We start from the raw sequence: 27466 nt of genomic DNA on the forward strand, positions 1-27466 counted from the left end.
GAAATAGAGAGCAGGCCTCGTGCCCTCGTGGAGTCCTCCACCCTTCATGTATGATGCATCTCCCCCCCGAGCCTCATGGGAAATCTGCACTAACCGGATTTGTACAAAAAGAATTGTCTGTTATTCATTGTGAGTGGGTGAAAAAATGATGGACTACGCTAGCAAAGGCTTCTACTTAAAATCGAGCTACCTCGTGACCTAAAGCGTATCGTCAGATTTATAGTGTGACCTTTAGAGAAATGAGAAACAGAGAAAAGACTTTCTACGAATATGAAATAAAACGGAGCGCGAGATAGACAGGCAGCAGTGATGTGTAACAGACCGTTGAACCGGATAACAAGACCCCTGATTTACCAGCTCATGACAAAAAAGTGAGATCGCTGATAGAAGCGGCCGTAACGAGGAGCTCAGACATCCAAAACGGAGCTCGGAGAAGAGCCAAAAGGAGCCAGCTGAGGTGGTTCCGGCGTCTGTTCCGGAAGCCTCCTGGACGCGTAGAGTTAACCGTAGAGTCTGTGAAACATCAGAAAAAGTCAAAAAACGTCTGTTACGTATTCCTGGAGTCCGAGGTGACGACTACATATCTGTCTGTTAACGTGTTAGCCGTCGCTATAACAGGGATGTCTGTCAGCTGGTTTGCGAGATTTATTGCCCCCTAGTGGTCGAACATTAAACTTCTCATCTTCGTTGTGTCGCCACTTTGAATAAATATCTGTACATAGTTGACTTTTTAAAGTGATGTACGGTCTGTAACAAATCCTCTTTTATGAGCTTCTCTTTACTCGTAAAGGCATTTTATTGATCACCTTTTCCCTGATATGTTCTTATTACCCTATCAGTGTTTGATTGTTTTTTATAATTTATTCATGTGGTTTTATATTCTTTTTTTTGTAACTGTGGAGCACTTTGTAAACAAGGTTTTGAAAAGTGGGATATAAACACATTTCTTCTTATAGGTAAACAAAAATGTGTAAAATCAAATGTGGTGAATAAAGTCAATGTGATGGTGTCGTAACTTAATAAATAAGGAAATAGAGCTCACATAAAGGAGACTGTAACGCAGTGAACGGCTTATTTGTTGTTTTTGCTGACAGCAGAGAAAGAAAACAACGTATGAAGTTCATTTAGAAATGCTCCGCATGGGGACGCAGCAGCAGTTCATCACTGCGTTTGGAGAGGAGTGGGATTTGCAGCACGGCTCACATCAGTGGTTGTGTGTGTGGTCCCGCGTGACCGACCCACGTCTGAATCCCTTTGATCGCACAATAACGCCGAAAATAGCTGCGACGTCTCCGGGGGCTCAGCAGCATGAAGCATCCAGACGACGTCCACTTCTCCAGGAGCTCCAAGTATTGAAAAGTCATTATGACTCAAAGCTGAGGTTCGTAGAGGTGAGAACAGTTCGTAGAGGTGAAAGTAATCTCCGCTGTCTCTTTAAGGAATGATAGGAAAACACAGCGTCTCGCACTTAGCTAAACTCTTGAGAACCTCTTTCGGTGTCGCTCCAGGGCGGCTCTGCTTCTGGGAAACGTTAAAACTCTGCAGAGGACGGAGGTGCAAGGGCGGAGAGACATCGGCCACGCTTAAAGACAAGTCAAACAGTTTTCACCCAAAGATGGTTTGTGCCAGTTCTTCACTCTGATGTTTGATCAAGTGTTACTGTTTCTGATAAATGTGGTTTTAAGAAGTGTAAGAAGGAGTGGCGTCATGATTGACAGCTTCTGTGGGGGAAAGTAGTAGCTGTACCGGCTGTTTCAATGCTCCTAATGACTCCACATGTTGGTTTGAAGCCTTAATTGCACTTCCTTGCTCCAGCTCCGCTCATCTTCTTGTGCTTTGAGTCCCACTGGTAGACGCTTCACTGCAGCAGCAGAGTGAGGAACAGGAAGAGAGTAAATAGATGAAAACAGAGGAGAAGAAAAAGAAACAGCAGAGCAAAGGCAGGCGGGATAATGAGCATAAAGAGATACAACGTGCATGTTTTAATCATTTCAACAACTGAAATGTTCTGGGTTATTTTTTTTGGTGCCTCGTCATTAATATTTCACAGTTCAATCTCACGAATTGTCTCGTTGTGGCGCAGCAGAAGAGCCTCATGCTGACAGGATGACAACATCAACCCAAAGCTAAAGGATTTAGATTCCAAACTTCTGAGCAGATCTGAATCATCAGCAGATCTTTCATTATTAATGTTCATCCTGAGGTCACGTTGAAAGCAACAAATCGCCACATTTCAGAAGCTGAAACAGTGAATAGATTGTTAATATATCGTGGTATTTGTATTATCGTGAATATCTACAAACACACATTAGTTCTGTGTTTTTTTGCACAGAATAGAAGCGATGCGTCCACAAAGGCAGAGAGGAAGAAGACTGCAAAGCCAGCAATCATGAATGTTAAAGAGTTTAAAGTTTAAAAATGCTTTGACATTGTTTTATGAATTAAGAAAAGCATTCAACATGTCCTGAGTGTTAGTTGCTGCTCTTACTGTCCTCCACGTTTCTAACATTTCTAGCGGAGAATTTATCGACCGTACGAAGACGTACCTAAATAGTTTCATGCAATCGAAGACAACGGTCTCAGACTTTGGCTTTCATCGAGATTGGAATCATCACATCTTCAAACATTTGCTGCGAGGCTTTTGTTTTGCAGTCTGTCAGTTTTGTTTTTGTCTCTTTTGTCTCACAAGGTTTGTTACGCCCTCGCGACCCTCTGACCCAATCTCTGCGATTCACTGGCTCTTCAGCTGGTGATTTATTTTCCCCGATTGCCCGGCTTCTCTGTTTTATCGTTGTTTCATCGTCACGCCTCCCCTTTCCCTCCTGTCACCAGAGTGTGGAGGTGAGCTGCGTTCAATAAAACGTTCTTCCTCTCCCCCCCGTTCCTTCTAGTCTTTAACTACTTGTTTATACTTATTTCAAGGCAGTAGACAGAAGTCAGTGCTGCGAGAATAAAGAGTCCTCTGGCAGAAGAAGAGATTGAGAATCTCAAGTGTCTTTACTGAAGAGTAACGTTACTGCGTGTTCAGATTTCTGCTGAGCCATTTAAGCTGGCTGGTAGTTAGAGGGAGCACCAGTGATATGTCACGGTGATGCCAGGACATGATGAGCTTTTTATGGGAGATGGTGTGTCAAACTTTTCAAGCTTTTTCAAGCAGATAAATGTGACACTGTGGCCTACTTTCTGCAGTTGTTGGAAAGACAGCGGCCGCTTTGTATTTGGCTATTGGCCATCTTTTGGTCCTCCGCTTTGGTGTGGATTGCTATGACACTTTGTTCAGACGTTCATGGTTCCCAGAGGATGTATCCTGCTGAGTTTCATGATCCTCTGACTTTTTCCTCTAGCATCCATCATCGATGAAACGTAAGGCAGGGATGGATCAAACAAACACAGGACTTTCAACCAGGAGACTTCAGTTAGTGAAACTACAAGGCTCACGCTTGTTACGTTACTTCTGGACTTCACTGATGCCAGTTAAGTCGCAAGCGTAGTTATGTTACGTAACAAATGGTATTTGTACTTTTCTAAACCTAACCGAGTATGTTTGTTGTCTAATCTAACTAGTCATATTCTCATAGACTTCTATACAACCAGAGGAGTCGCCCCCTGGTGGTCACTAGAGAGAATGCAGCTTTTAAGACACTTTCGCATCGTCTTCCCTCGGCAGAACCGGAGGTTGCCGCCAGACGTACACCTAAAAACTAATTCAAACTACTCTGCCATGTCCAAAAGTGACATTAGAGGGTTTCCTAGAACGTTATAGTTTGAGGCGTCGGGCCGCTGACCAATCATCAGTATTTGACAAGTTGGGAGAACGTGCTGTCGGTACTACACTACACCGGCCTACTAGAGGGGGAACTGCAGCAGACGTGCTCACACTGTGGAACAACATATCTCACTGTGAGAAGATAACAAAAGTAACATTATACACCAATATATTTCTGGGTGGTATACCTGTTAGGGTTGGGTGGCTGAACATATTGTCTGCGTGGGAAACACAACTGATATTTAGTAAATATTGAGGACCTTTCTCTGAATGTGACAGATCTCAGATGTAGCAAAGCCTCTAATCCCTCCTCTCACTCGAGTGCATTTGTTTATCTGCGGAGCTCCTTGATTCACTCGGATCAAAAGAAATCGACGAGGCATAACGAGATTTTTTTTCACCTCCTTCCATCCGTGTAACTGATGGAAACGATTCTCTGATATTTGTGTGAAATGAAACTTGAACGTAAAAGTGACGGCTCAAGAGAAACACAACACCTGTGTGTTTACGGCTGAGAGTGGTCGGCTCCCCTTCGTCCGGTGATGAATCGTACATCATCACTGCTACACTTTCTTTCAGAGCTCAGTGGTTTGATTCGGCGTGAATTGTCACCACACGCTGTGAAATGCAGTATGCAAACACATTTGACCCGGAGTTGACCACCGCTATCGCCTGCGTATCACTAACAAGCACAGTCAGCCTGTTGTGTCCTCGCTCGCTCTCTCTCTCTCTCTCTGTGTGTGTGTGTGAATACAAATGCAGAGCTTTGATATTCTGCTGATGGTCTGAGTGTAAAATGGCTCTGATGATGAAAGCGCCTCTGCCTCTCTTTTCTGACTCATACGCGCTCAAAGCAAACCATTTATAACTTATATGATCAAACACTGTAAAATATGCATAATCTTTCCGCATATTTCTACATTTTTAAAGAGAGAACACTTCACTTTCACGCTGCGTCGGGGAGAACGTCCACGATCTGGATCGATCCAATCAGCTTCCTTAAATACGGTTTAAACACAACCCCAAATCAAATTAGCACGCTCAGGCTGTGACCGTAACCTAATCTGAAATCAATTGTCCCAACTGCAGTCAAATATCCGCTCATCTTGATTGGAGTTATTTCGTCAAATGGGAATTCATCAGAATTTGAAGCTCCTGACAACTTTAATTCTTAAGTGTTTCTCTGTAACATAAATAGAAATCTAAAGTTGATAAAAAACAGGACGAAGTTCAACTGGAGTGTTGGTGCTAAACAGATGAAGTTGTACATTTTCCAGTTCAAAATCAAATCAGAAAAGAAATCACCTCTTTGTCAGTTCTTGTTCCTTCGTCTTCGTCGTCTTCTACGCTTGTCTTCTCAATGAGACTTTTTGGAACAGATGCGTCACATCGGACCTCAGCTGTGTCCACGTGTGTCCACGTGTGTCCACGAGTGTCCACACTTGACTCTTCAAGGCGATCGGACAGCGATCGGACATATTTGGTGGTCAAAGGAGCGACTGTAAAACAGAGGACAGTAGATCGGTTTAATAGTGGACTGCTTGTAGTTTAATACCATTCCAGACAAACATTTAAATGACTATTGATCAAAGCTTAGCTTCGGGAAGAAAAGAGACACGGGACAAGATGAAGAGACTGAGGGGAAAAGAAAGAGAGAAGGAGATGAGAGAGGAAGAGCAGGTACGACCGACAGGTCTCAGGATAAGATGAACATCACGCTGACCAACACGAGCAAAACGTCAGCGGTTCAAACTCCAACAGAAATATGTTTACACAGTGGCACCTACAGACCTCAATCCAACAACACCTAGCAGAATGATAGTGTGATATAAGTGTTACTGTGTACATATTGTATCGTAAAACGCATACTTTGATCGTGTTTTTGTCCAGTTTGAGACACATTTCTGTTATTCGAATCCAAAATTATGCAAACTCAAACACAAAGATAAAGTAAAGACGGTGCATATAATTATATTAAATTATTCTTTAATACACGTTGGGAGAGACAAGTGAGGAGTCACAGAGAAAAGGACCAGCGAGTGACAAAAGAGGAGAAAGATCAGAAGTGTGAAACTTTAACTGAGCACGTTTTGGGCTCATGTTGGTCTCTTCTATATCTTCAGTTTTTTTTGTTTCCCAGAGTGAACATTAGGCAGTCTGCTCTGTGGAACACACAAACTGAGAAAGTTTGAAGTGCTTTCAGAGTTGAAAGACTTGTATCTGTCGGTGGGCTGAGGAACAGTTTCCACAGCCTCAGAAACACAGAGTGACACATTCACTTCCTCTTCTTTGGATTATGTTGAAGTCTGCCTTTGTGTTTTGTTTTGTTCTCTCACCACCACACTCAAATAATGTGACTTCCTTTTTGGCTCAGAAATGAGGTAAAAAAGGAAGGACTCAAGGTCAGAGCATCATTCCTTTTGAAATGTGCTCCCTCTGGATCGGAGCAGCCGTTACAGCGAGATGCCGTTTTCTTCCACAGACAGATGTTTCTGTCTGTTCAGTGCACTGAAGTCCTCGTTGGCATTTAGAGTTCCCTCCTTGACCCACTATAAAGACACTTAAGTGGCCCCGGCCCCATCCAACCTGAGTGTTTCAAGTCTGTCTTTTGTTTTTACCGGAACATCCAACATCAATGACAGCAACAGACTGGCAGTTGTGAATTTTTTATGTTTATTTAAAAGGCTATTGCACAACTTGAGTCATTACTTTAGTTCTACTTTGAATAGATAGTGGGACACTTGATAAAAATATATTTTTAAATGTTTTCTTTCTATAAAATGCCCGGTCTCTTCTAATGAAGGAAGCAAATATGAGCCAAATAAAAAGATGCACTGCTTTCTAAGAGATAAAGAGGCTGAAAAACACAACGCAACAGAGAGTCATCTCAGAAATGTCAGTGACAAAATAGAAAAGCTCATGAACAGGTTTTGTTTTTTCTTCTCTGCCGTTTAGTGAAACACATTTAAGTTGTGATATCTTCTTAAAAATTGCTTGATTTAATTTGATTGAGCGTTTTTCACACTTGGTGTGTCTGAAGTCTGAAGCAGAAACTGAAGAACCAGAAAAGGTGCCTTAAAGCTGCATTCTCTCTAGTGTCCACCAGGGGGCGACTCCTCTGGTTGTATAGAAGTCTATGAGAAAATGACTCTACTTCTCTCTTGATTTATTACCTCAGTGAACATTGTAAACATGAGTTTATGGTCTCAATCTCTAGTTTCAAGTCTTCTTCAATACAGCATGACGTTCATTTGAAAACAAGCCCGAGACAGTTTGTGGAATCTAATATTTCGTCGTGGATGGATGCATCCTGCAGCCCGGTTGGCCTCGTGCTGTACTGTACAGCGACAGCCTGATGAGGTTGTGATAAGCGGCTTTGGATCCCGACATTGTGCTGGCTTCCAGCAGTCGTTGTGACCATTCAGCCTTGACAACACCGCGGCAGTGACTCAAAATTCGACCTTGCGAGCTTTGACACCCGCCACCATAACTCCAACGCTCGGTGGATGGAGTGGAATGAGGCCATAATTCAGCCCACTGCGTGGCCCTATACTACACACAAACACGCACTCACACAGATGTGGAGGTACTTTAAGAGAAGACTGATCACCTGGATCGATATTTAGTCATGGGTAACGCAGATAAATTCAAAGGATGGGTCCGAGCGGAAGTGTGGTTAGTGTGCGAGCAGCAGAGGAGGCAATAAGTCGTCGGTCTTTATGAGTGCTGGGTTCCTATCGATCAGAGGAGGTAGCTTCTACGTGTCCAAATACCGTAAATTCTCCAATAAATGTATGATAATAAATAGACATCATTGGCAAAATAAAGCAGTCCTTCCTCTTTTCTGTGTTTTTAACCGATTGGAGACTCAACTCAAGACTTGTCTGTAAACTGACGATGTCCTGTTTTGTTCAGCTGAGACATTTAATGATCTGGTCGAGATCCAGAGAAGGACTTCTTCCCTTTTATCTCCTCCAGACTTGACTATTGCGTAACACTTTATTCTGCTCAGTGCAGGCAAAACGTCCAAATGTACAAAAGGCTGCGGACAGTTACACAATTGATTTTAGGATTCTCAAGCTTTTACACATTTATATCTGTGATGTGCTGCTCCCTATGAGCCCGATCGATGCTTGAAATCCTCTTCAGGGCCTCTTTAGGGGATCTTAAATCTGGCTTTGTAATTAATAGTGAGTGGGTCAATATTCTCTTATAACCTTATTTTAATACATCGCCTTTCTCTAAACTAATGGAATTTGTGGGAATGATTTCACTTTTTGGATTTTATTGACTTTTCATTCAACGTTTGACTGTAAAGCACTAAATTACGGTTATTATTGTGAGTTAATAAGAAAGCTTTCACCTAAAGTTACAACAAGGAAGCTTAAGTTTGTGTTGACGAGCGATAAGAATAACTAAATAGAAATAGACAATCTTCTCGCTGATGATCTCGTTTACTTATGTGGGTCATATTGAGGCAATTGAGACTTTTTCATAACCAGTTAAACGTTCCTGGTAATAACTTTAGAATGTTCATGACATTTTGATGGCATCAGAGCATTGTAATTTATGAAATACATTTATTAATATTTAGTTTATCCCTGAAATAAAGTCAGTTAAAGGTCTCATATATATTACCACACTGTTATACGAGTCTGTTGTATGTGAAACATCTTTTGCTGCAAACGTTACTGCGCGCCTCAGAATAGCATTCTGTGAGGGATAAACTACATCTCCCACCACACTGACATAAGAGATAGAGTGCACCGCCTCATACAGCAGCAGCTGATGGAGGAACGTCAGACAACCAATATGTGATGGGGGGGGGGGGGGGTCTCTAGACATACTCCATTTGAATGGACATGACACCACAACATACCACCGATCAATCCAATGGATTCTTCATGCTCGAGAGAAGAGATTACAGGCTGATCGATAGCTCTGTGTGTGTGCAGCTCTCCGGCAGACATTATGAGTGATCTATAGGGACGGGTCAGTCCGACTGGTGCTCAGTGGTTCGGCAGGTTGCTTCCAAACAGACGCCTGGTTGTGAGCAGCATGTACAGTAGGGATGTATTCATATATAAAGAGATAAGAACATTATCTGAATACGTTTTTAAAGCTGTTTTCATTAGATTTGTTGTTCCCTGCAGGATGAATTTTGATAGATGTACCACGGCTGGTCTGATGCTTCACACATGATCAGACCAGGTGCTAACAGCCGGGTCTGAAAAGTGAAGCCAATGCGGAAGTGTCTTAAACTAGCATTCTTCTTAATAACCAGCAGGGGGCGACTCCTCTGGTTGTATAGAAGTCTATGAGAAAATGACTCTACTTCTCTCTTGATTTATTACCTCAGTAAACATTGTAAATATGAGTTTACGGTCTCAATCTCTAGTTTCAAGTCTTCTTCAGTACAGCATGATGTTCATTTAGTAAATGATGGTCCATTTAGAGTCAAACAGACCATAAAGCAGGGGATGCTGTAGGGCGGGGCTACACAGTGATTGACAGGTCTCTATCACTGCATTGGGTGTTGTTGTGTATTTGGTGTTTTCAGTCAACGAAAGTTCACTGTAACAATATGGCCGCCTTCTGGTTGCAAAAAAAACAAGATGGCGACGGCCAAAACACTGAACTCGAGGCTTGAAAGCGTCAGTCCACAGATCAATGGGTGACGTCATGGTTCAGAAGGCTGTTTAATGTTCACATCACAGATTCAATGCAAGAAGACTATGCTGACCTCTTGTGGACGTCCAGTGACGTAGTATAAAGAGTGAAATGATGGATGGATCAAACAAAGAAAGGACTTTCTACCAGCTGGCCACCCAAATGAAACATTTTTACATATTCTACTTCTCCTAAACGTAACCAAAATGTTTTGAAGCCTGAATCTAAAGTTGTGTTGTTTCACTTTCAGAATGTGGTGGCTGAAGTTTGGTCATTCTTAAGCTCTCAGATTTCTGTCGATAGGGTTCTCCATTTTCTTCTAAATATACACTTCAGACCGATTAGTGTTTTCATCTCAGCTTCCTCACGGTGTAAACGACAGGTCTGGACCACGTCGTTCGTATGTAAGAGAACACCTCAATAGTTCTGTTTCATGCATGAGGATCATTGTCCAACAGGGTCGTTGAGACTCAGATCCATCAGCCCTGTCATCTAAAAATACATTCCCATACAAAGAAACTGCGTTGTGAATTACGTCTCAAGGGTTTACTTTTGACTGAATCACAAATAAGTTTCAAAGGAGTCCCGGGAGTCATTTTGTTGCTTTCACCGAACAAAATAGTTTATTTTTAGTTTCAACGTTAACCATGTGTTTCAAACTGTTACAAACTGTTTAAAACTGTTTCAAACTGTTTCAAACTGATTCAAACTGTTTTAAACAGCTGTTTCAAACTGTTTCAAACTGTTTTAAACAGCTGTTTCAAACTGTTTCAAACTGTCTCAAACTGTTTTAAACTGTTTTAAACGACTGTGATCCAGGAGAAAATACATTTCTCCTCGAAATGTAATTGAGAGTTCAGTTTTGTTGTATGGGAACTTCATTTGTTTCCCTAGGAGACAGGGTTGGATCCATATATGATCAATTTGGAAAAGCAATCCGTGCTTTTTTCACACTTCAGTTGCCAGGACAGGAGAATAAACTCTACTCACCAAGACTTTTATGCAAATTCTTATCTGTAGCGTCAGTAAGCCCTTACAAAATGTATACAAAAAAAGTAAATAGCCTCCGTCTGCACTGTCTGCCAGTCGGTCTCACAAGACTAATCAACCAAAGATACAAAAGTTTGCTTTCCTAAGTGCACTGTTCTCTGATGTAATTTGAGATTCCAGTATTGAAAAGCTTCCTTTTTTGCTCGCCTGACTTCAACCCCATTCAGCCCAACATGTGGAACGCTTCCAGCTGGGATGCTCAGCAGCATAACGTCGGGTATATCTACATGGTCCAGCAGCTTCTTTGAATCAATTCACTACACGGAGAATATAAAAGTCTCTCTCACACAAAATATGCCGTTCTTACATTATGCTTGTTTAGGTACCAAAAGATCAAAATCAGATCAGAAAAGCCTTTATTAATCCCCAGAGACGGGATCCAGATGTTACAAGAACAGCAGGATAGAATTAAGTACAAATAAATAGCAACAAGTAGGAGATGAGTAATTAGAAGTATACACATTAGAAATTAAAGGAAATGAAACTCAAACCTGCTCTTCAAAATGCAAATAAAGCAACACTGTTTGTATTTTGATGTCTGTGTAGACACTTGGTCTGTCTGTCTCTGTCTTACGATGCTGTGGTTCCCTCCTTTGGTCCGAATGATGTGATTAAACATTTTAATATTGGTGTGAATTGCACAAAGAGGCTTCGTTCATTCACTAGTTCGGACTGTCGCCAACAGAAAGAAACACTTCAGTTTTCAGGTGTTCCTGACAAGCAGCCACTTCAAGTTGCACAAAAACGCATCTGAAAAAGGTTTGGTTCTTTGTAGAAGTGACGTGATGTATGTTTATGTTTCCTGCTGCAAAGAACAGTGTTGCGGGTCACCACCACAGCGTTGTGTTGGGAGTTCTCAGTGTTTTCTTCTTAGAACTTGAATCCTTTCACTTCTGCTTGCAAAAAAAAAAAGATGCTGGCAGCCAAAAACAAAGATGGCGACGGCCAAAATGTCAAACTCAAGACTGCAAAACGGCAGTTCACTTCTTATATCTTATATATAATGACCTCAAGTGATGTCACTGGAGTCTGAATCGGTTGAATGCTACGAATTTTTAAAGTACAGAAATCTGGAGGTGTGGCCTGTAGCCCGAGGTTACATCAACCAATCTACCACCCAACTCTCAGCGGTCAAATTGCATTGTGGGTAATGTAGGCACAGGTTTTGACAAGAGAGTAGAATGTGTGGAATAAAAAAGACGACATCTCTCGTTTTTCATCTTTTTTTTGCTTCGTGAGTCTGACAGTTAGAGGAGTACAATGCTAAATCTTCTGATTCCCTTAATTTATACCATTATTAAACATTTCATGTGATCACACAGACAATCTATATATATATATAAATATATATATATTATTCTTTTAAAATGTAATCCACCATGAAACACTTAATTTAGTGGTGATGCAAAGAGATGTAGATTCATAAAGATTAATAAAGATGCAGTATAATATGAGATCCGTGAGGATTACCATGGTTTTGACCACTGCTCACCCAATGCCAAATGTTTTATTCATTGGCAGAATAAAAGATAGATACCCCTTTCTCGTACACATACTTGATCTAGTACGCTTCAGCTTTTCAATTGAATTTGAGATGAGGAGTCACAGCGATATATTACGAAGGCTCGCGTGGAGGTATTAACAGACGGAGTCCTCTTTGTCCTTGGCCTGCACGAAGCCAAAATGAATGATTTGGAAGCACATGCATGAGCGACTGAATTCTGACAATCTTTTCTGTTTATAAAAATACTCAATGTTCTATTTTCAGCTGCAGAAACCTCAGGAATTATTCATCTGTTTGAAAATTAGAGACTAAATCAGTCATTCAGAACATTATAGCTGCAGCCAACACCAACACATGGAGTGACAATGTGTAGTGAATGATCAGCTGAATCAGCGGCTCCCCTCGGCTTTACAGAGCTTTAATGTGACTTTCTTTGGCTCATTATTTAACCTACAACTTTACTCTTCTGGTTCACTGTCGGCGCTCTCATCGTGTCAATTTTAAAGAAAATAGTATGTAAGAAGCTGCTGTACACTACCTGCTCAGCAGCACTCAGGCTCAGTTAAAGACTAGCTGAACTAAGGGTGCATTTACCAAGTAAAGAGACAGATGTGTCCCTCAGGAGGTGGTGGGGACCAAAAACCGAGCTAAGAGAGAGAATATCAGACACAAAGACTCTTAATGAATCATCATGTTGCTCTGTAACTGCTTAGCAAGCAAACAAGTTCAACATATCAACTTAGAGAGTGATGAAATGTCAATGTTGTGTTCACAAGCGGACAAAATCATTATTCACTGCAGTAAGTATCTACCTCTTGACACCCATTGGCCGCTTGTGTCGAGCACACATCCAGCTTAAAACCACAAATGATACAACCATGATCGGTGTTTCTATTCTCTCATTTCACTTTAATGTTGACTCCATCATGCATGTTTCTGTGAATCTAGTCACCGTTGCTTTGAAGCCTCCAGCATCGTGTGGGAGGAGAGGATGTGTATATACATACACACACACACATCAGCCGGTAATGATGAGAAGTATCCGTTGTGTGGTAAACATTTATTTTCGCAGGAGACTCTGAATGCTCCTAAAGCACCGTGATAAGGTGATACATCAACCGGCTGTGAAGAACCTAATTAAGGAGGGTTGTCTATCAACTTAATGTTTGTCTCTCACTTCACTGCCAGCTACACAAGGGTTGTAAATGTCTGTCGCTTTCCCGCGTTAACAGATAAGTTCTGTGCTGCAGCAGAGAAATGAGGTTTGTTATCTAATCAGGTGATAAAAACTTGAGGTACAATAACGTCCTCATGAGTAACAGTCATATTTTACAGTAAATGTCACCAACACACATCAGCAGCTGTGAACAATGGATGGTAAATTGTCACAAGTTCTATTTCGGAGTCCCAATGACCATTTCCCACTTGATGGATGGCAATGTTGATCTGTTGGTGCTCCACTTTGGTCCAGACTGAAATATCTCAACATCTACTCCATGGATTGTTGGTTTGGACACTTTTGGTAGCCGGCAGATTCATCTGAATGATGTTGGTGAGTCCAATTAATTCCACTGGAATATATATACATATATAAAATAACTACAGAAGTGCTGTTACTGAAGTACGCAAGTTCCGTGACAAAAGACATTAATGTTGAGTTCTTGTTTTTACACAAGGAACGAAGATCGGTCTTTTGCAAAAGAGACCCTAAAAGCATTAAAAGTTGCAGAAAGAAACAATATGAAATCAGAGAGCAGGTAAAACAATGCAGAATATAGATTATATTATTAATAATAATAATAATAACGATGATAATGATAATAATGATATTAATAATAAAAACATGAGCTCAAAGTAAGCTAAGAAGAGAAACATAATTCCATATTTGATTGCATTTATGACATTTACTTGTTTTGCATTATTAATTTTCGACATCATATTCTCAGTAATTGCAGCATCAGCATTCTGAGCCTCTGTAATCATCTAGTGTTGATGTATTTCTGTCTGAATGTGTAGAGTGCACACCGTATGTGATAAGATGTGAGATCACAAAACCTTTCAGAGTCTGCTCACCTGCTGTAGTTTCTGTCGCTGCTCCGAAGCAGGAACAGGAAGTGAATTCTCTTCTGAGAAAAACGATCTGCAGAGTCTTGGAGCAGCAGGAGGTGATGACTTTTCTCTGCCTGACTGGAACTTTGCAGTCATGAGCTCAGTATGTTTCTGCTGCCTTCAGCCGTGACGGTTTCTCTACTCAATGCAGACGTTGTTGGTCCGGTTAGACCCACGTTGACATCCTGATCCTTTCTGTATCGATGGCCAGATTATTAAGAACATCATCATTCTCTCTCCTCCAGAACATGAGAAGCTCAGAGTCTCTCTGAGAGAAAAGGACTTCATAGCAGACAGAAGGACGGACTGTGTTGTCCAACACAAAGAAGAAGCTGCTGTTTATACTCTATTACATTTCACTCTTTACAAATACCACTGCAATGCACAGAGGATTTGTTTTATGGAAACAAAGAAAACATGGAATAAATTATGTTTTTAAATATACTACCGTGAGAGAAGGGAGGAAAGAACGATGCAAGGAGGAAATGAATAAATAAATAAAGTGAAAGAAAGAGAGAAAACAGGATGAGGAGAAGAAGATTAATAATAGCAGAGGGACATGAAAGAAAGGAAAGGAATGAAGAACATCTAAAAGAAAGGACTAATTAAAGAAGGAAGAAAAGGGAGATAAAACAAACTATGTCACTGAGAGTAGTAAAGGGAAAGGAAGGAGCAAAGAGAAGGGAAAAGAAGAAGAGAATGAGAGAGGTAAGAAAAGTAAAACGGACAAAAAAATACTAAGAAACGGAGAAAATAGGAAAGAGAAACATACGACAGGTCGTCCAATATGTTGCTCCTTGTGTAATATGTGGAATGTGCTTCAGTAAATGTTGCTTTCTTTCTTTTTTATTTACCAGTATGGAGGCAGCTATGATAATAAGACAATATTGTAAATGACTCTTCAGAGGTTCTGTGAATATTTCCTACAAACCTTTTTCTTTGCAAGTTACCCAAGTTAATCACTTCCTGCTAGCTTCTGTTTTGTAAGTGCATTTTTATGTTTTGGGTCCTTTATCTTGAAGTCCTTTAGGCGAAACCGGAAACGGATCCAAATCTCGTCAGAGTATTGTAACTTGACTTCGCATAAAGAAAATTGACGGTGCAGACTAAAAGAAAAGTGTTATAAAATATATTCTTCTAAAATAAGAGTTTCTTAATCAACGGTTAAGCACCTAGCTGGAACGGGAACACGGTATTGTGTGTTTATTGTGATTACTGTGTGTTTGATGTATTACGGTTTCAACTAGATGCTAATGTTAGCTTAACAGGTATAGCTAAATGACTAAACTGTCATTTTAAGCTAATGCTAGATTTCGGTTTTTACATGTGCTTTTGAGCAGTATACATGAGATAAAATGCTTGATTAATGCTCCCATGTATATTTAAATGTAATTTAGGGAATGTTTAAACTCGTAAGAGCTCATTTATGTTGTATCTGTTGCGTAGCTCTTATGGTGTTTTCTGGAGATTTGGTCATAAGGAGAAAAGTACATTTGTGTTCATCAAAATGAGGATGACGGTTGGACATGAATTAAGGCCTCTGGAAACATCAGTATTCACCATTGTCCGGCTGGGGTCCGCTACAGATATGTTATTTGAGAGAGACTGAGAAAAGAAAAGAAAGAACACAACACAATAGAAAAGAGACTAAATGTAGTAAAAGACAATAGAAAGAAAGAGGGGGAAAGTGGACAGAAAAGAAAAAACCTTAATGTACTGGATGGAAGAAAAGAACAGACAAAGCAGAAGAAAACTGAAAAAAGTATATTGACATAAAAGAAAGGAGTAAAGACAAACGGTGATTTGAGTAATAAAACTATGGACTCCCTGTGAACATTGTATTAACCTCTGAGCACTGGAATGGAGTATCTCAGCCGGTGGTTCATTGCAGTCTGCCGGCACATGTTCATTATTGATAGAAGACAGGAACGGTGGAGCGGAGGTGAAGAGGTCGCTGGAATAAACATCCTCCCCTGGAGAGAGCTCTCTGAAGTTGGATTCGTCGTGTCGACATGGAGCACGTCTTATTATTGACCTTGTGTGTTTCAGCAACAAGGAAGTGTTCCCGACACAGTTATTGTGTGTTTTAACTTCCTGTCTGCACAGGAAGTGGGGATGTGATCATCTTTACCTTCATTTTCTCAAACATGAGATCCGTTTTATAGTCTTAACGTAGCGTGAAGGACTTGATGTGGTTCACATATCTGGCAAAACATCTAGCTTGTAACGCTGTAAGAGAGCAGCCTGGCTGATGTCAGGTCATGTGCTTTTCTCAAAGTTGGGAACGCGCGTCCAGTTTTCCGAGGAGGTCATAAACAGGCCGAGAATTTTGACTTCTATTTCCTGTAGCAACCAGAGGTTTAGAGACCAAACAGGAAATGGAACAAATGAAAAGAGGGCGGGCTGCATGAGGTCAACATTAAGGAGCAGCCATACTTTAACTCTGTATTTTTCTGAAAGCTCCGTGGATACATTATTATTTGAAATATTACGTATAAGTAAAGACCTTTAATTATTAGATCTAACATTTTTCACTCTTTGACAACATCATATGTTTTGTTTCTGCATGTGACAGCTAAGAAGGCCTCCGTGTGAGGACTGGATACAAAGATGGGCACTGCCCGGGCCAGAAGAGCTCTTTTTAAGCCGCATGATATCTGATCCAATTTGCCATTCGAGGAGGACAGAAGCCCTCCCGACTCGCTGCCGCCGCCCTCTTCTCGCCCACAATGACGGCAGCCACTCTGAAAGGCCAAACTCTTTGTGCAAAAGCCCTCAGCGCTGCTTCTCATTATCGATTCCGCCTGAACCAGATGTGATTAGTGCATGTGGGTGTTAGTGAATGGGTCAGGATGTGGACCTACGTGCCGGCATCGAGATTTAAATGTGTTTTTCTTTGGCCATGTTAGCGGCGGTGTGGCTCAAATGGATGGTAATGACAATCTGTCTTTCATGCACACTGAAATGTCTTGACCACTACATACCTCATGGGGTACACATTTGTGGTATTATTTAACAACTATTGGATTGATTGCGATGATGTTATTGATATGAAACTCCAGGAGGAATTGAATCGGCCTGCATTTCTCGTCAGCTTGTGATTATATATTATCAACCTTAACAGTGATTTTTTGTTGTCGTAATCAGAAGAAATACATATTTCAATAAAAATACAAAACGCACAATTTTGTGAATGTGTGCACTAATCAAGCGGCATTTCGCTCAGAATGTAAACGGAAAAAGTGTAACTGATTTCATGAAGCAGAGGATTGTGGGCCTTTACTTTCTGTTTGGTGTTGGAGCAGCTGACAGCAAAACGATGTTGAGCTGTTCAGGCTGAACTTTGCACTCTGGACTAACTCACTGAGGACTTTGTAGCCTTCACAATAATTTGACGTCAATATTTTCAACATGTTAGAAGTTCTGCAGGATCTCCTGGACAGATTTCTGAGCAAAAGCACTTAGAAGGTGAAATCCTTTATAGTGTTATACGCAGGTTTACAACAGACATGCCACTGCACTAATGGTGGATTGTAAGGTCAGGTAGTGCAACATTCATCATGCATGTGATGTCAGAAAGGATGAATACTTTATTCTTATAAATTATAAGTTGTCAATTATGGATGTGAAATAAAATAAGATGTATAATTCATAATGATTCTGCGCTCAGTGTGCTGGAGAAACGAGGCCTGCTGAGAAAGGAAAAGGAAAAAAATAGAAAGCTGCACACCTTTTTTGTGCGTTTGAGTGACATTTATTAAAACCAGCGATGTCTCAGCCGCGAGCTCTCGCAGCCTTTTTCCTTCACACTTTCAAGACGGCTGTGTGCAGAAACACCGTGCACTTCCTGTGAGCAGAAACACTTCATGAAATGTCGAAACATCTGTCTGTCCTCTGATGTGCTCCTTTAAAAGTCGTCTTTTAGGTTCTTCGATCGCAGTAACTTTTTCTTCAACCTTCAGGACGAACCCTTGAAGGGTGTTTCTTAAACGTTAAAGTCATTGACAAGAAAAATCTATAAAAAGCACGTTTTATGTCAAACCCACACTCTCGGAAATGAAGATGCCAACTAGAACCATATAGGTTTCTTTGACTCCAATGGCAGAACCTGTTTTGGTTCCTGGTGGAACCTTTCATGTAGTTCCACCTGGAAACCTTTCAGAGGGTTCAACCATGAACTCAACGTGAAGGCTTTTACCTAAAACCATCGGTGAAAGGTTCAACTGAGAGCCATGGTGCAAACCCTCTATGGAGATTCTATCCCGAACATATCTCCCTCTAAGGGTGCCAACAAGAACCCATTCAGGGGGTTCTACCAAAAAAAAAACATTTATATTCCAAGGATTCTTGGTGTGGGGGGGGGTTCACAGGAAGTATCTTTCAACAATCTTTTTCTAATGGTTCTTTGGATGAAAATGGTTCTCAATGGAACCCCTAGTCTCACAACGAACCCTCGACAAACCCTTTGTTTAAAAAAGAAAAGGGTTGTTTGGAAGCGAATGGTTCTGATTGAGCAGAATCTTACTTCATCATGAAATACACACATTCAGGAAGCCAGGCGGTCCGTGACTTGCTTGTGTTTTGTGTCTCCTCAGGTGGAATCTGTATCGCTCAGTCACTGAAGATCCCTCACGACCACAAACCCTCCGACTTTGATAAAATCATCCGTCTGCTGCTGGACACTCGGTACGCCAGGGCAGTCATCCTGTTCGCCTCCGACGAGGACATCCGGTAAAAATGACTCCTCGCTGTTAAGTTTGAATGATTGGAATGACGATGTACAGGTTGATTCGATGGACTCAACTGTTTACTTTAACATCTAAATACATCTGCCTAGAAATGTGCTTTCAACTTTGACCATTTATTTTACCTTATTAGTGTTATTACTATTATTATCTTTTTTTAATTTATTTTGTTGTTTGCTGCCCTGCCCGTTTCTATTAGCTCTGCACCAACAGGATACTGTGTTAACTTTACTCACACAGTTAGAAAAAACACCCAATACGACAGCTTGTTTTGACCCAGTGTTCTTGCTATTTGTCTATATTAATGTTTGGTTCTTTACCCAAACTAAAACATGGTTTTATGTCTGTTATACAGATTGTAAAGCCCCCTAAGTCCAATGTGTGATTCGTGAGATTGGGCTGTGTAAATAAAATGTAATTGAACTGTTGTAATCTCCTCTACAGCTCTTAAAACATTAAGACAATTGTTAACAATATGTGAATCCTTTGCACATCAATTGGTGCTACTATTGACAGTTTTAATTAGGGCAAAACCTAATTGTTGAGTCAATACAACCCCTTACTACTCGGCAAAGTTAACCTCCCTACTGTGTCGGCGCTATATTAAAGCCAAACGCAAAGATTTTTGGTCTGCAACAGTTATTCAACTTTCAGAATAAAGTTCAGTTCCATTATAAGAGAAAAATAACTTTCTGTGAATGTCAAAGGCTGCCTGCATGTGACTCTGTGGCGGTGTGTGTCTGGATCCAGGGGCATCCTGAATGCCAGTAAACGGGCGGACCAGATCGGTCACTTCCTGTGGATCGGTTCAGACAGCTGGGGGGCCAAGAACAGTCCCATCCACCAGCTGGAGGACGCTGCCGTGGGAGCCGTCACCATCCTGCCGAAGAGAGCCACCATCAGCGGTCAGTTCATTTACAACTCTTTTACATCGCTGTCGCTTTATCCGACGATGCTCTTTGGTCACCGATGCGTGTGGATATGTCAGAATGTGCTCGCTCGTTGGTTTGTGTGAACTTGTGTCATGTTCTCATCTCTGGAGCTGACTGACTGGACCTTTTGAAAAGAACGAATCTTCGTTGAGAACATTCTCTCACATTCACTTCATTCCATGGAGGATAAAGAAGGAGGTTATCCCTCCCCAATGTGTGCATCATCTTAACAGGAGACAGTATCTGACCTTGGAGAACATGCAATATGTATTTTTTAACATTTTGGAAAATGATTTTCTTTCTCTCTTGAGAGTTCGATGTTCAGATTGATACCACTCTCATGTCTGTGCAGTAAATGTAAAGCTACATCCTGTTAGCTTAGCTTAGCATAAAGACTTGAAACAGGGGGAAACAGCTAGCATGGCTCTCTCCTTTCACTAGCTTTTAAGCTCACTGACTAACATGTTGTATCTTGTTTGTTTACGTTGTACAAAAACTGAAGTTTAAGAAAGACTATTTGCTGTTTTGCAGGGATTGCATCTTTATGCTAAGCTAAGCTAACCAGTAGCCGACTGTTGCCTAATAATTATCACACAGACATGATATGGTATCAATCTGAACATCGAATAAACGTTTTTCTTAAAATGTCAAAACTGCTCCGTTCGGGTGCCGCAGACGAGTGAAGAGAGATTTCAGTCTGTTTGACGAGCGCTGACAGAAAGACGCACAAAATGCAGATCAGAGGAAACGTAAGTTATTGTTCGGCTGCGTTGGTATTACAGCCCTGTTACGCAACGACATACAGCGCTCTGTCGTGTCAAACACAGAATGTTGACGGGGATATAGAACTGCGTTTGTTGTGGCAGTTCTGTTAAAATGAAGACTTTGACATCAAATAAAACACGAATCCTTTGACTACAGTGAGTTAATGGGAAGCAGCCAAATTACATTTTCTTTTCACCAATCAACCCCCCCCCCCCTCCACCCCCACCCCACCCCCTCCACCCCCACGCACACAGCAACAACAAAAAGCCTCGATAATCGTGTTGCCAATCTTTTGTTGTAACATCAATTTCTGCCCTTTTCTTTGCCACGAAAAACATATTTCACCGACATGCGGTGCACTTTCCAGAAACACGAGCCCTGACAGGTGGAGCTCGGTGTGTGTGTGTGTGTGTGTGACCTTGGGTCTGCCTGGAGGGGGTCGTCGGGTGGTGCGCTGATAAACATTGTTCCCTTTTCGATGGGCTCCGTGATCCCTTTTGTCCCCTCGTTTTTTGACGAATGATTTATGGAAATGGCCGTTTTTCTGGGCATGAAGACGATGGCAGAGATCACTGGGCCGTGACGGTCAGTCTGGGTAACTCGGGTACGAGGGCGGCAGACCCATTCCATCAGAGGCTGTGAGACATAAGAGAAAAGGTGAGAGGGAGAGGAAGTTTTGCTTCGTGACGACCACATTGAGCTGCTGCGGGGCACTTATCAACGCCTCATTCCTCCCACTCTCTCTTAACAGGTTTTGTAATTTGATTAAACGAATTTTAATGTTCCAATACGCACCCATGTCAGCACAAAACTGTACTAATGACGGTCTTAAAACTAGATTCTGACACAACGACCCTCCTCAAGACGGCCCTTTAACGTCAGACCTTTTTGTGTTGTGCTGCACATTTCCTTTAATTTCCTTTACTTGCTTTAGAGCCGAAGGAGCGGGTCGACACGATGTTAGGACAAGATCACTGACACATTAAAGTAGTTGATTCCTTTCAATACTTCTCTTACTGTTCATATCGTAGTTTTAATGTAAAGGTACATTTCTCAGAGAGGGATCTCCTGCCAGCAGCCAAAGACATTTCAGAGAGATTATCATGTGAACCTTCAGTCTATTCAGGATTTATCTGAAAAAGACAAATTAATTTCTATTCCCAAAGTTTCCATTATTTACGCCTACCAACACCTGTTAAGAGTCACTGATGGACACGTCATGTCTCGTTGGTCTAATCTGTGTGGTTACGAGTTGGCTCGCCGTTTCCCACCCATCTTTATGCTAAGCTAAGACAACCAGCCGCTGTAGCTTCATATTTACCAAACAGACGTGAGTGATATCAATCTGAGGGTTAACTATTCTTTTGAACAACAACACATCTTCAAACAACTGTATATAAAACTATATTTTACATGATTACACGTGAACACATCATGAACATCACCGAAGCACAATACTCATTTTTACTTAATGGACCTTGAACGCATCGTAATGTATCTCATTGCAACCTCCGCTAACTTGAGTTGTTAGCTCCGTTATTCAGCCTTGCAGGACTGTGCTGCCCACTGGCTGCTAACAGCTAGCAGCTAACAGCTAACGTTAACTAGCTCTCCCCCTGCACTGAAGCCTTATCGGGGAAAAAAGTCGTGGCGAGGGACACGAAAAAACCAGACATTTCGTGATACTCTGTTGTCTTCTTCCACCAAAATCTCCAGCTCATCTCATTCCATTCACTAAAGTCCTTATTTCTATCGTTTCAATTTGTTTTCACATGTCTAGCGATATGAAGGAGTCTGGTATGGAAATGTGTGCAGTGAGAGGAAGGACAAACTCCTCATTTGTCCAGACCTCAGCTGTCCGTGCCCTCTGCCTTCTGTGTTTGTTTTCCTGGTGTGGTATCACAAACATCTAGTCTGTTTTATCAGACTGGTTATTATATATGAATCACAATCTCTGTTTGTGGTTTTTGTCTTCTCCGACCTCTGAAAATATATCCAACTTGTGTTCGTCATGTAAATGCAAATTGGAGCCGCCTGTCTGAACACAGTAGCCGATGATGGCTGAGAGCGAACTCGAGAGAGAGAGAGGAAGCGAGGCAAAGATGGAAAATATGAAAGTCTGAGGGGAATAAATAACAATCACGGGAAGAACAGAGGGAAGACAAAAGAGCAAAGATCCAGAAACGCAGCGAGACGAGGAGAGGAAGGTGTCGAGTGAGTTGAAGATGAGGAAGGATGAAGGCTGTGGGAACTTTCCTCCGGTGAGGCAGCGGCCTCCAGCTGAGACGGATCCACTGGCGGAGTCGGTTACGCCCTCTAATCTGCAGATCTCTGTCTTCTAATGTCAGGCTGCTATAGAAGCACTGAACTTCATAACACCGTAATAACACGTTTCTAACGCCTGGCCACTTCATCAAAGTATTAAGTCGTTAATAAGTATAAGTATATAAGTATAAAATGTAGTTTTTTTCGACTCTGCAGCGTGACAAAACTTGACTCAGTGCATTTTTTATTTATTTTTTTATTTAAGTCTGTCAACTTTTCCTGTGCGGCTCAGTCCAGAGAAAATGCAACTGTCTGTGTGACTGTATGTCGAGATGCAGAGAGGAAATGAACCAGAGAGAGGTTAGTGAGGATGGATGTCGATGCCTACACGTCTCCCTCCTCCCCCTCCCCCCCACTCCTCCTCTCCATCCTCTTTGTTAGAAACACAGAGCCGGTGGGTTCAGCGTGACCATGTGTACGCGGGAGATAGGAGGCTGTGGATTGTAATCTGGTTTTATGTGCTTAAAACATGATCGAATGTCCTCCTGCACACATTTGGCCTGTGACTGTGAGCTCAGCGTTAGCACAGAGAAAAATGCTAATTCTTTATATTATGCATGAAAGAGAGGCAACCTTTCACGGCTGCGGACAAAAAAAAGACAGTTAATATGACTACATTTATACATTTATTTTCAGTCTCTTTGCTTAGATATTACAGTAAAAAAACAAACACTTTATTTAGCTGCAGAGGTCTAAATAAAATGATATACAATAATCTCCCATGAATACCACAAAGGAGATACAGCATGAACCAAAGCACCCTGTGTGAAACTAATGTTTCCCAATTCCTCCTAAAGACCGTGACGTCCTGAGTGTGGCCGTGCTGCACATCACGAGTGATGCTTTCTAATTAGAGATTATTTATCTCACACGGCTGCCTCTGCAGTCAACGTCTCTCACTGATATTTACCTGCAAACTGAACGGTGATATCCAGACCGGCCGGTGTGTGAGTCACGTTTGTGCTCTGTGCTTTAACTGTGGTGTGGCCCCAAAAAAAACAACGAGTCTACCAGCGTTTTCCACATCAACACCAAATATCTAGCTGAGCTTCTGGTTTGCTTTTTACAAGCAAGAGAGAGAGAGAGAGAGACATTGAAAAATATGGAAAACTACAGCACCTGCTTCATTTGTGTCAACATTTCCTCGTACAACCGTTCGTATATCTCACAAAGAAGTTACTCCTCATTTTCTCTCGTCTTCACAGGAAACAACTTACTTACTTTAGTTTGATAAAGATCGTATTTGGATAATATTGGCCCTGTGTGGCTCTGTGTGTGGCCTTGTGTATGGCTCTGCGTGGCCTTATGTGTGGCCGTGCAAGTTGCCCTGTGTGGCTCTGTGTGGCTCTGTGTGGCCCTGTGTGGCTCTGTGTGGCCCTGTGTGGCTCTGTGTGGCCCTGTGTGGCTCTGTGTGGCTCTGTGTGGCTCTGTGTGGCCCTGTTCGTGGCCCTCGGTGTGGCCTTGCGTGTCCTCGCTTGCAGCGGTGTGTGGATGTCTGGATGGCCGTTTCCTGGAGAACGTATCTAATCCTCTGGGAACGCTCTCTGGCAGCCTGTCACAATGGATTCTCGTGGCTGCGCCGTGAGAACGAACACTAATCTGACAAACGGCAAAGAGATGGGAGGAGGAGACGCTTATCCGCTGACACTGATCATGCAAAGCAACCTCTCTCCTGCTTCACACCAACAGTCTTTTTCCATCAGTACACCTGTCATTTCCTTTTCTCACATTTAAAGCAGCCTTGTTACTTCCTCTGTCCTTCCTCTGTCCCCAAAACCTCCTCCGGGCAGAGCGTGTTGACCTTTTCTCTTTTTAGATTACATGGTAAGTCCCAAATGGCTCTCAAACAATAACCTACAAATGGTTTCTGATAACGGTACTTTGGTGAAGGTAAGTGACTGTTCAATGACCAAGATGTCCATAAAAACTTCAATTTATTAATCCACCATTGTACAGCAATGGTATCCGAATGTGAATATAACAACAAATGTGCTGGTGCAGCATCGTTGTTCTGTTCATGTAGAAAAGCCTCGAGGGAATCGTAATACTTCTGTCAAAGAAACCTTTGTATCATTTCTTTTTGTCTCTTCCACCGGCAAAAAAAACCCACTTTCACCTCACACGCTTCTGTTTTCTTCTCAAACTGAGGATTAGTCTTATCTTAAATAAGGGCATTTGTTTTCCCCACTCAAGGCACAGCTAAATAAGAGCCAGTAATTGACTTTTCTCTCTCCCTCTCTCTTGTTTACTGGCTGCAGCCCCAGCAGCAGTTCTGGCTGTTACTCGAGCCCTTGGCAGTTGGTTTTAATTCCGGTCATTAGAGTCGTTGCTCGGCTCCAGCTTTAGCTGTGACCCCTCATGGCCTCTGTTTGTTTGGCTACTGTTTGGAGTTGGAGTTGTTGGTTGTTTTTTTTGTGGGGGGAGAGCTGTGTCCTATACCAGGAGGAATTTTGTTCCACCAGGGGCGTGAATAGAGACGGGCAGTGCAGGTACCCTGGGGCCCCTTAGGTGGGGCCCCGTAAAGAGAGTTGGACCTCTAACAATGTGTCGGACGGAGAACGGCCCCTGTGAGAGCCTCAGTTTGTTCAAAGAAGAACTTAAGCTCACTGGTAGCATAACATAGTATATATGTTTGGGAGGAAAACAAGAATCTATACCAACTCTACATAAACTTTACAAACTATTAATACACAATAACTAGTTTATATACTATAAAACTGTATTTTTTGTATTTTCTTTGGTGTTTTGTCACCTACAGATGTATAACGATGATTGATCATGTGACGAGGCGATACAATGTACAGTAGTATGTATGACGACGACCTTATACGGCTCCGCAGCTCAGCCTCGCTTAAACTACCCAGTGGCCAGTATTGTTTGGACAGCACTGCAGCACAGAATCCCCGTGTTTAAAAGAGTGTTTCACCCGTAGACCATTATTTTCAAAGGGATGTCTGTAAAACTGCTACCAGGACCCCTCGAACTGTAAACAAGGTCAACTATGACTCTTGATGTTATACCTTATACATCCTCTAGTTTTACATTTGTAAAACTTTCCTTGAATAAAAAAAACGATTTAAAAATCAACATCAAAATGTAAAGTCTACGGTCTGAGAGGGATCTCGCTGGCGAGGAGAAGCGTTTTTGTTGACTGAATAGGCGCCATCTTTGGGTTCGATATATATCAAAATCTGTCATGATTGACAAGCCGAGCGAGAACTTCAAACGTAAAAGCCCCAACAGGTCACCGGTGCCCGTCGTACCCGACACCACTTTATCCCACTTTTTATTTTTAGATTGTTAAAATAACGTCTCCCTAAACACAGATCGTCGTCTCATTTTTTTTTTGTGCAGTTTTTTTCGAAGGCGAGTTTCAAAGACACATCGCTCTTTAATATTTGATCCATTCAGAAAAGACTGTTCTTTTGTTGGCAGCCAAACTTGTTTAGTTTTTACTAAATCCAAAGAAGTACTTGTAGTTTCGTTGCTTTTTATTGTTTTGTTTGAATTCTGAAACTGAAATATGTTTCCCTCGTAACTGAATTAAGAGTGCAGTTTACCTGTACGGGAAGGTACGTTTGCAAGACACAGAGTTGGACATAAAACTCCCCCGGAGCTGCTGGCAATCAAAGAGTTCTCTCACTTTTCAGACTCAAACTTGATAATAAATTCTGCTACAAGACACACACAGAGTGCAGAGAGACCGCTGTGGCCTTTAACTGACCCGAGCAGACACCGGCACACACATCCGGTAGTGTGAGCTCGCCATGTGTTTTATGAAGCGCATTATTTTCCCTGCGCTCTCAGAATGGACCCCTGTGACCGGACGCTTGCCGTCCTCGTACAGCTGCTGTTGGCCCGAGAGTCTGAAGGAAAGAAGGGAAGGCTTCCCCCTCGGGAAGCGTAAAGGAGTGCTTCTGCGATCCGATTGGCCCGTGGGTGGAGAACGTTTCACCGCCATCTCTGCTGCTCACTCGACTGTGTTTATGTCAGGAAACAAAACGAGGGAACACGGTAAAAACATGCCCCCGAGTGATGTATGTTTTCATTCTAAAGACGCCGCGACCTCTTAAACCACTTTGTGAACCGGTGCGACTGCGGCAGCTACACGGCTCGCTGTGATACCTGCACTTTGTGCACTTTTATTGTGTATTTCTTTTTTTTCCCCCCGTGACTTCACAAGGGCTCTGTACCCCGTGACAACATGCACCACGTACTCCGAGAGATGAATCAGGAACCCTGCAGCACCGAATACTGTGTGAACAGAAATACTTTCTACCACAAACCAGAGAAAAACTCTGAGCAGCATTTCTATCGCTGCACGACCCTCGCCTGCTGAACCGCCAACCTCACATGTACCGAGACGCATCCGCATAAATACACCGGCTTTTTGTGGAGCCCATAAAAATGCAGCAGAGACAGCCAGCAAATGCATTTCACCTCTTCTGAAAATAAGCATTTAAGAACAATGTCATACGTAAAGAAAAGCACCGGAGCCACGTTAGCATCCTGCTTTGATCGTTCTGTTGATCAACCACCAAGTGAAAGGACACCTGAACCGTCCGACGCCTGAACCGTCTCCTCGGTTTCGTCCTTTTTC

At 42.0% G+C, this 27466-nt stretch overlaps 1 protein-coding gene across 1 annotated transcript in view; it reads left to right on the plus strand.

The window, feature by feature from the left end:
* The window catches only part of grm7 (glutamate metabotropic receptor 7), a gene marked incomplete at its 3' end in the record, with an annotated part of 221581 nt that overhangs the window by 102495 nt on the left and 91620 nt on the right, over positions 1–27466 (plus strand). Inside the window, exons 3-4 of the mRNA XM_079186664.1 lie at positions 18695–18830; positions 19595–19749. Coding sequence (XP_079042790.1) covers positions 18695–18830; positions 19595–19749 — 291 coding nt within the window. The remainder of the gene's footprint in view (positions 1–18694; positions 18831–19594; positions 19750–27466) is intronic.

Source organism: Pholis gunnellus (assembly GCF_910591455.1).
Source record: "Pholis gunnellus genome assembly, chromosome: 3".
In the NCBI taxonomy this organism is placed as follows: Eukaryota; Metazoa; Chordata; class Actinopteri; order Perciformes; family Pholidae; genus Pholis; species Pholis gunnellus.